This window comes from Oryzias melastigma, linkage group LG20 (genome assembly GCF_002922805.2).
Source record: "Oryzias melastigma strain HK-1 linkage group LG20, ASM292280v2, whole genome shotgun sequence".
NCBI classification, from domain to species: Eukaryota; Metazoa; Chordata; class Actinopteri; order Beloniformes; family Adrianichthyidae; genus Oryzias; species Oryzias melastigma.
Window position 1 is genome coordinate 26001667 of NC_050531.1, and position 16749 is coordinate 26018415.

General features: G+C 38.0%; 1 protein-coding gene across 1 annotated transcript; it reads left to right on the forward strand.

Annotated features, from left to right (window-relative positions):
- Window positions 1-1293: 1293 nt before the first annotated feature.
- chrnd (cholinergic receptor, nicotinic, delta (muscle)) lies at window positions 1294-15721 on the forward strand. Its single transcript, XM_024292697.2, has 12 exons — window positions 1294-1642; window positions 3762-3907; window positions 4404-4448; window positions 4521-4630; window positions 4718-4873; window positions 5020-5144; window positions 5469-5669; window positions 6910-7021; window positions 9312-9426; window positions 9592-9802; window positions 11727-11845; window positions 14925-15721. The coding sequence occupies exons 1-12, from the start codon at window positions 1399-1401 to the stop codon at window positions 15105-15107; spliced, it is 1767 nt and encodes a 588-aa protein (XP_024148465.2). The 5' UTR covers window positions 1294-1398; the 3' UTR covers window positions 15108-15721.
- The last annotated feature ends 1028 nt before the right edge of the window (window positions 15722-16749 follow it).

Below are 16749 nucleotides of genomic sequence, written 5' to 3' on the forward strand. Positions count from 1 at the left end.
TCAAAACAAGTGACCTGGCTAGATTTTACACCATCAATTTCAGTTACTTTTTCAAACCATGGCTTCAAAGTAGGGTCTTCTCTTTGCATGGTTTCTACTTCAAAATCAAGAAAAGACATGAGGCTGAGGAAGATTTAACTTGTATTTTCCCCTCGAACCATTCAACTTGTCTCTCTTTTCTGGATTTTGGATTTCTTTATTCGAACAGTACTTTGTTCCCACTCATCATAGAAAGGTGTCACAAATGGACAAATGGCTCAACAAACATTTGTCCCATCATGACCTGGTGAGTAAGCAGCTGAGTGGAACATAAACACTTATGAAACAGGTAAACTCAAGCAAGACACAAGTAAACACAAAAGTAACAAATGCCACTTTGTTACACAAAAGAGGTACAAGACGTGGTTCCAGGAATAAGACTTTTTATTTCATTGATCTAAAAAGATGTTAGCTAAAATATATGCACACCTATAAAGCTAAAGGGAAGGAGCTCAATCTGCTGGGGACCAAAGTAAGTGAGGAAGGTTGAGGCATCCAAAGTTTAAATTGTATAATAATGTTAATTCGTCACAAAAAAACAACCCAAGATAATATTTTTAATCCATTCACGCATTGCTCTGAGCACCAACTTCTCCCTGTCCAAGAAAACAAGTGTCTCCTCACATTGTGATGTCACAAAGAGAGGAACAGCCCCTTCTAAGAAGAGTCTGAAACCCCGCCTCCAGGCTTACAGACACCGCTTTCTCCGTGATCAGCAAAAAACGTTCTTTTTATATGCACAAATACTCATCAATCTTTGAAAAAAGTTAAGATGTTGTTCGTTTTCTTGGGTGAAATGCTGAGACCGGCTCCAAGATGATGTCATAAAATGGGCGGTACCCACAAGGAGCCTCAGAGATTGAGGCTTCTGACTTCTGGGTTTGAGAAGGACTCATTAAAAGAATTAATATTTAATTGAAAAAATGTTCTTTAGTGTCCCAAAGGTAATATGTGATGAAATATATGGAGATAGTTTACACGAGGTGACACCTGGATCAAGGCTCAAACAGAAAAGACGAATGAGATTCACACACATTAACCCTTTAACACCTGAGGTGTCGCCTGCGACGCTCAAACACAACTTTTCAACCTCGACGAGCCGCTTTTCTTCTTCACAATCTACTGGAATCATCGTGTAAATGGTTAAAAAATTACAGTAAATCAGAGAACATAAACACTTAAAGGATTCAGAAGAACGGGTCGTTGGTGTGAAGAAAAAATAAAGTTTGAATGTTTAGTCTTAAATTTACAATTTTTTTTAAATTAGAGCCTTGATTTGATTTCTATTAGAGATGACTTGATGATAATTTTACAGATTTATCTTCAGAATAAGCAGAACATCACTGTAATTTCACTGACATGTTTATGGGAGATTGTATGAAGGAAGTCTTTGTAAAGATAGCTGTGTCTGAGCATGCCTGCAGCCCTCTCCCCTTGTCTGATTTCTATTTTCTCCCATGTGTTTCTGCAGCTGTGCATGTCACTCCTCCCCTCAGTCTGCCGTTGGGGGTAAAGGACTTTGGGGCTCCGCAGAACCAGGCAGTCATGGAGTTTCGACAGGCAGGACTGATTGCTGCTTTCCTGCTGACTCTGCTCTCAGCTGGTGAGTTGATGTTAAACTACAACCCCGACGTCTTATATTAAGCTTTAAAAAAAAGAAAAAAAGAATTGCATTAATAGGTAACAAAATATTAATTGTATAAACGGATGCATGTGAGAGAAATTGTTTGGATATACTGTGTGTTCCTTTTTCTAATCTGTTTTTGAGTTATTTAACTTTGGTTTCCTAAGGCACAGGACAGTTTAGCCAAAAATCATACTAATTCAAAACCCTTAAATTAAAGCTAAAATTCCTGTAAATTGAAGGTAGTTCATCTTCAAAGAAAGTCAGAAAGACAGCGTTTGACTGAAGACAAACAAACTGTTGACCCAGAAAGAGCTGAGCTCCCAGCAGCAGTGCAGAGCAGCTGTTGTGAGCGTAAACACAAGTGTGCACAAGGGTGCGCACGCACATTCAGATCCTGTTTGTTTTATATATGGCAGGAATGTTTTGTGGGCCGGTTATTTATACCAGTGGGATGAGTGACTTTCAGTAAAGATGCCACTTTGAAAGGCTTTGAATTTTCTTTTTGATCAATGAAGGTTTGGGAAAATTACGGGTAATACAATTAAGTTTGGGAATGTCCATCCAGATTGGGTCCTTAGACAAGACCCTTGACCTGCTGCCTAACTGGGTCCCTGTGCCCCTCAAGTATAGGGTTGTGTCAGGAAGGGCATCCGGCGTAAAAACTCTGACAAATCACTGATGCGAAACAGTGGGTGCTGTTACGCTGTGGTGACCCCGAAAGGTGAAGAAAAACTACGATTATAAAGTTGTAATGACAGAAATAGTTTAGTTTACTGTATTTATTTCCTTCTCATAGCACACAACAACCAATGTCATAATACTCATCTTTGGTGAAAATGAAAAGAGACAGAAAGGAGAAAACTTATTGTCTCTGTCTCATTTAACTAAACCAATCAAGCTATTGTAGCCAAAACTATCTCATTGTGCTGTAACATTGATGTGTCAAAGCAAAAAAAAAACAGCCCCCCACCCCACCCCCAAAAAAAAAACAAAACAAAAGCAACAAGAAATAACAAGAAAATAAACAAAATATCTCAGAATTTATGTATTTATTTTTTTAATTTAACCCGTTCCCAATGACCTTATAATTCATATATTGTGAGCATTCGTTTTTCTTTCTTTTTTTTAAATGTAATAATCTAGCTGGACTCTTGTTGATTTTTCAAGTTTATTCCATAGTCTGGTCTTCGGCACTGAAACACTTTTTTCCTTTATTTTTGTTCTGACTTTATTGGTTCTAAAAATTTCATGTCCTTTTAGGTTGTAATTGACAAACCTTTTTTGTATGTTATGTGTCAGACGTTCATGATGTTCTCTTTACACGAGTTTTAGGATGAAGTCTTTACGTTTTAATATTTATGTTTTATAAATAGGGGTGTAGATGGGTCACAATATTTACTCCAGGTGATGATTCTTATTGAAATAATATCTTTTGGTTGAGTTTTACAAATGTCAAATCAGACTTTTAAGATTCTTTTAAACCCGTGTCAAAGTCAAGGTCCTGGGGGCCGGACCCGGCCACCAGATCGTTTTATTTTATTATTATTACTATTGTTATTAATATTATTATTGTTATGTTATTTTGATAAAAAGCACAAATTTCATTTTATTTCTTTGTTTTGTTCTGCAGCATGTTCATAATTTTGTAATTTTAACAAGATATATTTTATGAAGATCAAAATCCTTTAGGTTATTTATAAGTGTTTAGTTTCCTTTTAATGTTTATCTTATTTCTAACTTGTATAATTTTTACAAAATGTATTTTTAGAGTAAAATATTGAAAGTTATTTAATATTTAAATTGATTTATTCTGGAATAATATTCCTGTTTGTTTTTATTCATAGTTTTGTTAAAAAGTTATGGTTTTAAAGTTTTATAAATGTAGTTTTAGAGTGTTTCATAAATGTTTATCCTGATCAGCACGTGGCCTAAGGTGTGTTCTGGTTTTTGAGTTTGACACTCCTGCTTTAAAAGGACTGAACACAAACAGAAGACAAGCTGATTCGATCTCAACCATCATGTTCCTAAATGATAGTAACCTGTCCTAATTAGGATGTAAAGTGGTTGACCTCGATTGATCTCTTCTGTGTGTCAGAGTGTTGGGGCAGGAATGAGGAGGAGCGTCTGATCAATCATCTGTTCATCGACAAAAGTTACAACAAAGAGCTGCGACCCGTCGAGCGACCAGAGGACACCGTGGATGTTTTCCTCGCCCTCACACTCTCCAACCTCATCTCTCTGGTACAAATCTTTTTTTTTACTCCAACAGCTAAATCTAGTTAAGTATTAGATAATAATGTCATCTGTTGTCTTAAAAAATTAAGATTTTTATACTTCTAAGATGCCCTTAAAGGTCCAGTTAATAGACTGGGTTGATAAAATTGTTGGACATCATCAGCATAAAAAATGATATTTGTCAAGAGAATAAGAAACACACAGCAGCACTTTAACCTTTTAACACTTGTGACATTTAATATCTTTAACAAAGTGCAAATTTTCAACCGTTAACACGATGATTCCAGTGGAATGTGAAGGAGAAAAATGCCCCTTTTCTCCTTCACATTCTACTGGAATCATCGTGTTAACGGTTGAAAAGTTCCAGTAAACCTAAGACCATAAACTCTGGAGCTCCAGTGTTAACGTGTTGTCTCTGTCTTTCAAGGATTCATCCTGATCCTACCGTTGTTGACATCTGAGCTCTGGAATGTCTCCTCTAATTTTTCTTCTTTGTTTGTAGAAAGAAGCAGATGAGACGCTGCTGACCAACGTCTGGATTGAACACGTATGTTAATCTTTGTGTCCAAAGATCGTAGATCTTCAGTTCCTTGTGGTCAGTCTTCTTGTCTTGTGACAGACGTGGTACGACACCAGGATGTCCTGGAACATGTCTGAGTTTGATGGCATTGAAATGCTCCGTCTGCCATCCAGCATGGTGTGGCTGCCGGAGATCGTCCTGGAAAACAAGTATGATCGCGTTCTCTCTTTTGACCGTCAATCTTTGTTTTTGGTTTTGAGAAATATTTGATATGTCGTCTCTGCCCCCACCTCCAGCAACGATGCCCAGTTTGAGGTGGCGTACTACAGCAACGTACTGGTGTCCCCTGATGGACTCTGCTACTGGCTACCTCCAGCCATCTTCAGGTCCTCATGCTCCATCAACGTCAACTATTTCCCCTTTGACTGGCAGAACTGCACGCTTAAGTTCACGTAAGCTTGGACTTTGATTGATTATTATGGAATTCATTTAGTTTCCTAAAAGACTGCTTCTGAGAGGAACGTGTTCATGTGAAAAACGGCTTCACCTACACGCTTCACAGATTCAACAAAGTGCTCTGGAATTCACTTTGTTGCAGGTCTTTGACCTACAACGCCAGGGAGATCCGGATGCTGCTGAAAGAAGACGAAGAAAAGCTAGAAAATAATTCAACCAGAACGTGGACGGTGGAGTGGATCATCATCGACCCTGAGAGCTTCACCGGTAAAACTCTTCTTCACATTTGATCATCTTTCAACTCTAAATGGTTTTTCAACCAGTGATGTAAAGAAAACAGTTAAATATTGTTAACATTTTCAAACGAGTGGTTAGTTTTCAAAGGCTGGTGTGGCGATGTGGATCAGGCTGGACAGGTATGATGGAGTGAGGTGTGGATGGCTTTAAAAGTGAGCAGGAGGATTTGGTAGTGGATTCGCAGATGTGTAATTTCAGAGAAGAAACCAGTCTGAGGAACATGTTTTCAGCGTTCAGGATCCTCAGTTGGAGTGTGAAGCGGAGGTTAAAGTTTGTCTCTCTCTGCTTTGGCAGAAAACGGCGAGTGGGAGATCATCCATCGACCGGCCAAAAAAAACATCTACAAGCACATTCCCATGGAGAGCAACAAGCACCAGGACATCACCTTCTACCTGGTCATCAAGCGCAAACCTCTGTTCTACATCGTCAACATCATCATCCCCTGTGTGCTCATCTCCTTCCTGGCCTCGTTCGTCTATTACCTGCCGGCTGACAGTCAGTGCCCCTCCCTCATTCGCTGCTTATAAAAGCCTTAGTGCAACTGAATAAACAATGTTATTAGGAAGCAGGAGACATTTGAATGAGCTGGCCTTTCAAATGAAAAAAAGTACACATATTTTAAATATTAGTGCATGTTTTGCAGCAATCACATGGAAAGGCAAAATACATTCATGTAGATGCAGGGGTTGTGTCATTAAGAGCACAAGACTGAAACTAGTAATAATGACCCCCCCAAAAGAACAAATCTATATTTTATTTTTTAATAAATCAAGTAAAATATACAAACCTTTTTATCAAAGCCTTGGTCACATGGTACAGGTTCTCTCAATTGTTCCTAGTGGTCTTCAAATTATGTGTCTTTTTTCAGCCAAAATCAAGAAACCAAAAACATAATTTCCATTGGAGTGGGAAGCATTGCAGCTCTTTTGAGGTTTGCACGGCCACCTTGAGGCACGTCAGGAAAATGGAACGTGTCATTGTTGTGCATTTGCTAAATGTATTGTGAAGTAGGGCTGGACGATACTGAGCATTTGAGGATCGCTGATATTTTTAATACATGTGGATGTAAAATGAACCCTTATGATCTCAGTTTTTTTTAGTTAGCATAAATGTTTTTTGTAAGTCCCCCCCTTTAATTACCTTCTACAGCGACTCAGCTGGGTTCTTTTTGCAGATACAGAAAAGTTTCAAACAAGAGTGAAAATATTGATATCAGTGGGATGGTATCGAAACCAACTTGAGATCAATACTATCGATATTTAGGATCGATCTGCCCATGAAGAATTTGTAAGGATTCTTTAAGTTACACGCACTTCTGATGCATGACTGAATCTTCTTGTAGAGTGTTCTAGTTGTTTTTCAGATGTGCAGACTGGCTCCTCGCTGCACTAATGCTGCTCACCTGGAGTGTGCTGGTGATACCTCCACACCAACTACACTCCAATTGTCTAACTTTCTCTATTCTAACAATCACACAAAGAGTACACTCTTATCAGGTGAACATCACTGCCTGGCCCCCTGTGCAGTCCACAGGATATGGGGAGGTTGAAGTAATAACAATAACAAAAAAATGAAATGATCTGGAGGGCCAGATAGAATTACCTGGAGGGCTGGATCCGGCCCCCGGGCCTCGACTTTGACACATGATCTAAACAAAGTTTTTCAAAGGGTTTTAGGGCTCTCATGCAGACTGCAGCACAAGTACGGCTAGACTCTGTTTGTGTTCTCTGTGCAGGCGGTGAGAAGATGACCTTGTCCATCTCAGTGCTGCTGGCTCAGTCTGTCTTCCTGCTGCTGATTTCTCAAAGGCTTCCAGAGACGTCCATGTCTGTCCCGCTCATTGTCAAGTAAGTAACATGGAAACTGTCTTATCTGCTCAAAGAAGACCAGACAGATGGATTTGAGTTTTTTATTCAGAACCCAACAACTTCTAGTTTATTGGTGCAAAATGATTGATTCTGCTGCTCTTTCTTTACATTATTTGATCAAAAAACAGATAGCAAAGCCAAGTGGGCCCCTTATGGCTAAAAGTGGGCAGAAAATGTGGACCCCAACTGAGTTTCAGTGGTGGCCCCACCTGTGATTGGCTTAAACGGACACTGAGTGAGTTAGCTCGCTGAAGCGGAGCTCGCTAGCTCTTGCTAAACAACAATGATGCCAGAACCAACTCTTATTGCACAATTAACATTATTAACAAACAATTAAGATAGTAAATTTACAAGTTTATGCTTTTATTGTCATGAAAGGACAAGGAAGCTGTCTGGTGAGGAGAAGGCAGCGTTTTAATTTCAGAAGAAAGATATGGAGAGAATACAGACTCACTCAGATTTTTGGGTGCATAATTCTTGATTTGTGCTTAAATAAGGATTTGTGCCTGTGTATTCTTGATTTGTGTGTCTCTAGTTTAGGATTTGTGCATAATTTTGGATTTGTACTGCTTATTCCTGATTTGTAACTCATATAATATGCTTTGTGCATGAGTAAAAAAATTACAAAATAAAAAAAAATACAATTTACACATGCACTAATTAAAATTACAACAGCTTGAAACTACTTACACACAAAAATCTTAAAAAAAAAATAGACACAAATCGCCTCTTACAAAACCTAAGTAACACACGAATTCCATCGTGAGACTCTTCTCCTTTCGCTGATTCATCCATGAGTGAGGCATTCAAGTACTACAAGAATGCTGGGTCATCAGAGTTTTCTTTTCAGCCGTTCTGAACTTAGATTGTGAATAATATCTGGTGAAACTTGAAATTTTCCCACTTTCTTAGAAATATATTCCTGATAATTAATATAATACATTATATGAGTTACAAATCAAAAATACGTTGGTACAAATCCTAATTTACGCACAAATCAAGAATGAAGCGTCCACAAATTAGAGTGAGTCTATTGAAATGCAGAAACCGGTGTATGCTCAGTGCGGTCTGATGGCAAAATGAAGAACATCTTCTGCAATGTTTCAAAACTTCCGTGGAACTTGTTTCACAAAGTTGTTCTGTTACATCACCGGCTGTTCCGAATCATCTTTGTTGTTGTTTTGCACCGTATAATTGAACGACAGGCAACATGTGGGAACATCACCCACAGGTTCAGCAATTGAAGACTATTTCTAGCAGCGGATTTCTTTTTTCATCTCTTTTTTTTAAGCCAGTGAACTTTGTGTCTTTTCTGATTGGTGGCTGATGATCACTGGCGGAGCATTGAAAAACTTTTCCAAATAAAGTTTATTTGTGAAGCCTTTTGTAGTTAAGTACCAAGCTTTTTAAATAAAGAAATAGAAGGAAGTAGAAAGTGTCCAGATGAGCTTCTTGATGAAAAAAATCTTAAATGTGTTCATGAACATTTTGTAATAATGCAGAGCTCCAGTCTGTATGTTCTTTGATTTAATAAAATTTTTCAACCGTTAAAACAATAATTTCAACAGATTCTGAAGGAGGAAAGAGGAGTGAGAAGAGACAGTAACCGGAGAAACGACAAACAAACCGACACTATTGAGCGTGGATCTGAATAACAAAGAGCATGTAAAGATAAACATAGACATACAAATATATCAGAACGTTTATGGGAAGAAATATGTACTAAACAAGAAGATCAGCATTAGAGGCTTTCAGATATCAGAATTGTGGCTTAAGCTGGTGTTCAAAAACAAATGTTGGAGAAAATGCGGCATCCAAAGTTAAAACCTTTTTGATAGAAGTGACTCTCAAAATGTGTTGACTAAATGTTTCCATGATTTTAATCCTAAATCAAAGTTAAAATTAAAATATCAGATCTTGTACAGTAGTTGTGTGTCACTGGTGTGCAAGTGGTGACACTTCGTAGAAATTATTCGAGAATACATTTTGACCTTAATTAACCAAATGCAGAGCAGATGAGGACGAGTTTGAGACGATGAATGTGACATTTTTTCAGTCTTGATTTTGACATCTTTATCTGGATTCTGTGTAATGTCAGTTAATGGAAATGTTTGAAATGTCAAACAAGATCTTTCAGGTTCTACGTTACAAACACACCTTTCCTTTTTCAGAACAGTCTCCATGATTTCATTTCTTTAAACTCTGTAAAGGAAGACAGAGAGCGCAGGAGCCATTTTTACCTGAAGGTTGAGGGTCTGGTGTGTTTCAGGTACTTGATGTTCATCATGGTGCTCGTCACGGTGGTGGTGTTGAACTGTGTGGTCGTCCTCAACCTGCACTTCAGGACGCCAAGCACACACGTCATGACTCGATGGACCAAGAGGGTAATGCAATTATTTAGGAAAAAACCCCAAAAATCCTTTCCGATTTAGTTCTTTTAGGATTATTTTTAATCAGTGTATGGCTTCTTTCTCCCATGAATTGGGTTCAATCAGCATTATTCTTGTCTTTAAATTGAACTCTTCTTTGTTTTTAAATTGGTCCTGCAGTTTTTCCTTGAGCGGCTGCCCCGAATCTTGCACATGTCCCAGCCGGCGGAGCCAGAGCCGCAGTGGGATGGTGCGTTGCCACGGCGATCCAGCTCGGTGGGATACATTGCTGCGGCCGATGAGTATTACAGTGTGAAGTCCCGCAGCGAGCTGATGTTTGAGAAGCAGTCAGAGAGGCACGGGCTCACCAAGAGACCCACGCATGCTGCAGGTAGGTCCATGAAGTCTGAGACTGTGAAGCTACATCAGCTCTTTACTATAGTCGACACAGTATGACACAGAAGCATCAAGGTATCACTGTTTACCAAGAGACCTGCCAGCAGCCGCACATATTTGTATTCAAACTATAGTGATTCTGTTTCTCTTTATTATTCTTCCGTATGTTTTTTGATTTGTAGAAACTCAGTCACACTTTTAGCTAATTCTGTAACCTTGGTAACAAAACGTTCAGCTCGTTAAAGATATTCCTTCTTTTACTTTTGGTATTCGTACATTTTACTTTTTTTTAAGATTTACGCAATGTTTGCAAATTTTCATCCCTATTGAAAATGAATAGGACATTTTTTGAATGTATACAATTTATGCAAATAAAATATTCAGCATTTCCAGGATGCTTTTACTTTTACTTAAACAATTTTTGAAATTTTATGAAGCTTTTGAAATTGTACACAAATTTTGAAATTTATGAAAATTTTTTGATTTTTTTTATGTAATTCTGCAAATATTTGTGCACTTTCTGCAAATTATGCAATTTGGTATCAAAACGTTCAGCATGTTGAGGACATTAATGCCTCTGTGGTTTTTTAGGCTAATTATGAGTTTGGCTCATATTTTAGGAACATGCTAACCATTTTGGGTAATTTAGCATCTACTGAGGTTTTTTAGGCTATTCCCAAGTTAATCTATTGTTTTAGAAACATGCTAGCCTTTTTGGCTAATTTGAGATCTACTGAGGGTTTTTTTGGCTAATTTGAAGTTAAGCTAATATTTTAGCAACATTGCGATTTTTTTTAAAGAAATTCTTCAAATTCTTTGTGCACTTTCTGCAAATGATGCCAGTTTGGTAGCAAAACATTCAGCACATTCATGACATTATTCATCAATTAAAATAAATGTATTCAGCATCTTCAGCGACCACGTACATTCAGCAAAAACATCCACGGTAGCATTATCACATATAATGTAACACCCAAATTACGGTTAACCAGTGATGATGCATGCAATTCAGATTCAATTTTAATTTTAACATGATTTCTTTAAAGTTTTTTGTGTTTAATGCTGCATTTGATAGTTTTTAACCCTTTAACACCTACTGTTAACACGATCAACGGGATTCCAGTGGATTGTGAAGGAGAAAAGTGGCTCACAATCTACTGGAATTACGTTGATTGTGCTAACAATTAAAAAATTACAGCAAATCAAAGACTAAAAACATTGAATCTCCAGTGTTAAAGGTTTAAATAGTTTTCTGTTTTTGCAACTTTCCAAATCTCTGCAATCCGTCTACAAAAACTGGACCTAGAACATCTTTGTAAGCAAATGTTTCACCGTCAGAGACCTGTCTCATCAATGCACGGTATAGGTGTTCACTGAATCCTTCACTCTTCACATTTATCATCCATGCTAGCAGATTTCCTTTGGAAATTTCAAAGATTTTCTACCAGCATTCATCTGATTTCTGGAATAACTTCACAATTTTTAACTTATTTTGAGGGGAACATTGGTATTCTTTGACACTTAACCTTGACCTGTAAATCATCCACAGACATGCGGTTCTCTAAACTACTGCCGCATTATGCAACATAACAGGAAGGAGAGCAAAGAGGAAATGTTTAGCTCATATTTTTATGCTGCAAACACAGTTTGTTTTCATACATAACAAAAACTGATGAAAAGTCCAGCACCTAAAACCTGATTTGACAGTGTGTGGCAGCCATGACACTGGAGCCTGCGAAAGCTGTAGAGGGTTTCAGTAATCCAGATCCAAGAGATTACGTTCCTTCCATTAAAATAGGCTTGATGCATATTTATCTATGGATTCAGCTCCTGATGTGACAACACATCAAAATCACAAATAGAGGCTGACTTAAGTTCAGGAGGCTGAGTGTGTTCGTTTTGTGTTTGTGTGTGAGCAGTGGTGAAACCTCAGGAAGATGGAGGTGTGACAGATCAGCTGTATGCAGAGATCAAGCCGGCGGTGGATGGAGCAAACTACATTATCAGACACAGACGCAACAAGAACGACTACAACGAGGTGAGACATGGTGCTCCTTTTCATCAAACTACGGCTCGGTTCCGGCCCTCCTCCACATTTGGCCCGGCCCCCCAAACACTATCAGAGATGCATCATTTTTTCTCAGTCTGGTCAATCAAGACTTTTATTCCACTCTTCTGCAGTCTGGACTATGACGGGAGAGGATGGACTATTTATTGGTTTCCTTTTTTAAAATGTTTTAGAGTTATTTTTCCATGAATACTACAGAAATTAATTATTTAAAGTATGGCCATGAGTGGCTTTCTGAAAAACCATAAATGTTTACATTTAGGTTGCATTTCTCACTCTTTTTCTGTTAGCATACAAACCACATCACAGAAGATTACAGTTATTTGGCCCTCACAAGAAAAAAAGTCTGGGGACCCCTGCTCTTCATGATCAGCTGCTGCTCATCTGCTCTAATGAAAAACTCAAACAGCATCTTCTTACCGTTAACAGTCTTAGTAAACGCACGTCAACCTGAATTTCCGGCTTCTGAATTTCAGAACTCTGTCAAAGACCCGTCACTACGCAAGTTTTTATGTCCAGTTGCAGGCTCAACACATGACAAAGGTGTTCATTGATCACCAGCTTAACTTCTTGATGCTAAATTGCAATAACGCTGAACTGTGACCAATCAGGGACTCAGATTTAGTTGCTACATGTTAGTAGTATTTTTTCAAAACACAGAAGTGCCAACCAATCTAAACATGAGAACAAAGGAGAATTTAAGGGGTAATCAAACCCTAAATCAACTTTTTTTGTATGTTGACCTCTATAAATGGGGCTCTAAAAGTGACAAATTAAAAGAAACTTGCTTAATTCTTGAAATTATAGTCAAAAAACGCCCATGTGCTGCCCCTACAGGTTGGAACGAGATATTACAGTTGAATTTAATGATGAATCAAACCATTTTAGTCTTATGTCATTTCAGAAGTCCCACGTCATGACCTGCAGCTCAAGTAGTGATAACAGTCCTGTTCCCCAGCTCCACCCCTCTGGTTAGATTTTCACATTTCGGCTGTGGGCGGAGTCAGCCTCCAACTTCCTTGTTTGGTTACCCTTTAATAATTGTGGTTTGTGCCTGGCAAGAATTATATGACACCAATTTATAGGAGCAAAGCTGTGAAAAAAAGAGCAAGATTTGCTGCGCTTTGACTTTTGGCTCTGAGCCTCTACCTATTGTAGGTGGTGGACGAGCTCTAGTAAACTGTAGAATGACAGAGGAAGAAGAAGCTCCCTCCCTACTGCTTCCTGCTTGTTCGGCACTACTCCAGTGTGAACACCACCATCTGGATGCACGTTCATGAAACTCACGCTAAGTTCTTGAACGCACCACATGCCGTAGGTGTGTAGGCGCCTTCTGAGCTCTACGTACAAAATGTGCAGCTATTGAACGCGTGTTGAAAGCTCTGATCCATCAGGGACTTGGATTTTGTAGCAACCTTTTTAATTCACAAATGTGTCAACTATTTTAAACTTAATCTGTAGAGCTGTTGAAATTATTACAGTTAGCTTTACATTCCAGTTTAGAAAAGATAAGATCAAATTTTCAATCAAAATAAAATACAAATCTTTTATGATAACTTTTGAGATCAGCCAGTTTGATTAGCAGACATCCAAAATGGCAAATTTCTGAATAATTAAATGACATCTTTGCACAAAACAATCACAAGAAAATGAATGGGTCTTCAAAATCATAGGAAATATTCACTTAGGCCACACGTAGCTTTTTTATCCCTCCTTGGTGACTCTCTGGGTGAAGAAAAATAAAATATGAAACTTCAAAAATGTGGAGATTAGCTATTATTTTACCAACATGCTAACATTTTTGGCTAATTTGTTATCTACTTGGGTTTTTAGGCTAATTTAAATTAAGCTTGTATTTTAGCAACAGACAAACATTTTTTACGAATTTAGTTTACTGATTAATTTTATGCTAATTTGTGGTTTAGCTAATAATTTAGCAACATGCAGATGTTTTTGGGTAATGTGTTATCTACTGAAGTTTTTTGTGATAATTTAGAATTTAGCTTCTTTTTTAGAACAAGGCTAACTTTTCTGAGTAATTTAGTTTACTGAGGAATTTTAGGCCATTTGGGAGTTCAGCTAGTAATTGGGCAATGAGCTACCTTTTTTGTGGCTAATTTGACTTCAAATTAAATTTTTATGCTAATTTGGAGTTTAGCTAATATTTTAGCAGTATGCTAACATTTTTGGCTAATTTGTTATCTACTTGAGTTTTTAGGCTAATTTATAGTTTAGCTTTTATTTTAGCAACGTACTAACATTTTTGGCTGATTTAATTTACTGAGGAATTTTATGCTAATTTGGAGTTCAGATAGTAATTAGGCAATGAGCTAGCATTTTCATTAATTTGGCATCTACTAAAGGTAAAAGGTAAAAACATTAAAAAAAAAACATTTTGAGAAATTATAGTTTCTTTTTATATTGTTTCTTTTTTTTGTGTGTGTCAAAAAAGACATAATTTATATTTATTTTAAAAAAAGATGGTCATGAATGCAAATCCAAATGTCCTAAATGCTAAAGTAAGACTATATGGCTCCTTTTAGGCTTTGATCAGTGGAAAACAAGCCCAAATGGCTCTTTTACTGTTAAAGGTTGCTGACCTCTGACTTAGTCTCGACCTGTTAAATGACCTGCAACAGAGAGCAGACTGGTGATATCAAATACCACACTCTCAAGATTTGATACAATTACTTGGATAAAATATTCAATACCAATAACCGATACTGATTAGAGGTAAATTCTCTTTTTTTTCAAGAATGTTATTTGTTACCCTCAAAACAAAAACCACCTAAAATTGACCATGTATCATCAAAGTCCTCTGCTCAGGCTAGCATGAGCCAGGTATGCTGTGGGCTGAGGACTCGCCTGACAAAAAAGATCAAAAAATGACACATGCATGATTGTTTTCTCATGTATTAAGCAGACAAAACTGGTTACGTACATTTAACTATATTTCAACTCTTGATACTCCCCTCAGTAAGGGTCAATAGGTCACTGCTGGCTTCTTGGTTTTTGGTTCAGTTCTAACGTGAGTTTGTGATTTTCACAGGAGAAGGACAACTGGAGTGGCATCGCTCGCACGGTTGACCGCCTCTGCTTCTTCCTCATCACTCCAGTCATGACCTTTGGTACCATCATCATCTTCCTCATGGGAATTTGCAATCACCCTCCCCATCTGCCCTTTAAGGGAGACCCGCATGACTACAAGGAGAACAACCCACGACTGCTGTAACACCAGATGATTCAGAGCTGGTTCCCTCTTTGTGTTTTCATGCTGCAATTGTGTGTGGCAGCTCATCTATGTTTAACCAGTTTTACTCTTTTACGTTATAGTTGTAGTCATGATTGACCTGTACATCACAGGACTGCTGGAGCCTATCCAGCAGCAGTTCAATCATTATGTTTAGCTCAGTTTATTGTTAAAGCATGTTTATATACATTTTGAGTTTCTGTTTATGTTCTTTGATGTAATGTAACTTTTCAACCGTTAACATAATGATTCCAGTAGATTGTGAAGGCGAAAAGCGGCTCGTCGAGATGCTTTTCTCCTTCACAATCTACTGGAATCATCGTGTAAACTTTTGAAAAGTTACAGTAAATTATTTTCACGATAATCTAAATGTTGAGACGTATCTGTGGGCTTTCAGTCGTACACTAGAACTTCTCTGATGCTGCCTAATGTGAGTACATACAACCAGACTGCTGTCTGACTGCATATCATAAAGAATGATATATTTCTCTTTCATGAAGGCAGATGGAGCAAAGAAGCTGTGGTGTTTTAGTTTCATGATCAGTCTGTTTGTGGTAATGCTGTGCCGATATCAATAAAAAGAAGCAACTGATGAACCACAGTTGTATGGAGGACATTTTGTTGCGTACGCAAATTAAAGAGACCACCCTTGTGGACATAAAACTATATCCATAATTTGACCTATCTCCTGGAAAGAAGTTAAACCCAAAAACACAAATCCAGCACTGAATTGATGTTTACTAGGGGTGTGTATCTATGCTTCTCACATCATTCGATATGCATCACAATACATGTTCTAGGAATCGATACAGAAAGGATTCAAGTAACTTTTTGGCGATATGATGTAGTTTGATTCTTTTACCAAAAAAGCTAAAATCTAGATATTTCTTATTCATATGGCATTTAAAGCTATAAATATGATGCATTCTATTTGTACATTTCACTTAAAGACATCAATGTGCAGATTTGTAATAACCTAAAATTCTGTGTAAATATTGATGTGTTAATCCAGCAGTCAGTTCAGTTGGAGCTCCGTTAGAGTTCGGGTTTGAATGGAGAACAGCTCGAGGAAGAAGAAGAAACTTCTTCCAGTCTTTTTGGTCTTGTTTTTATTTCAACTTACCCCACCTAACTAAGTTTGTGCCATCACCAAATGTGCTTCTTATTTTTGAAACTGATTGAACGATCCGCTTTGAGACTAAACTCCAGTGAACTTTAAATCCAGCATGCTTTTTCGACGACCATCCACTCTTTTGGCTGTGCAAACCCAGATGACCACCAGAACTTCAGCCACATGTGGTCGTAAGCTCCAGAAGAGTCTTCGACCATCTCCTACACCCTGCGCCAAAGCTGCTGCTGCTTTCTTCATCTCATCGGCCTCAGGAGAAACACCTTTGTCTGGTGAGCTTGGTCTGAAAGTCCAGTCCAAGTCCAGCTTCGAGCCACCGTGGTGAGGAGACCCTCTCAGCAAAACTGTTGCGGTTTGATGTGGTCATAACAGCCAATTTGATTTATCCAGACTAGTGTCATGAACAGTTTAACGTAATTGTTTTCTTTAGATTACAATTTTTCTCTTGAAACCGTTCTGAGGCATTACTTTGCTCATCCACCGACTTTCTCACAC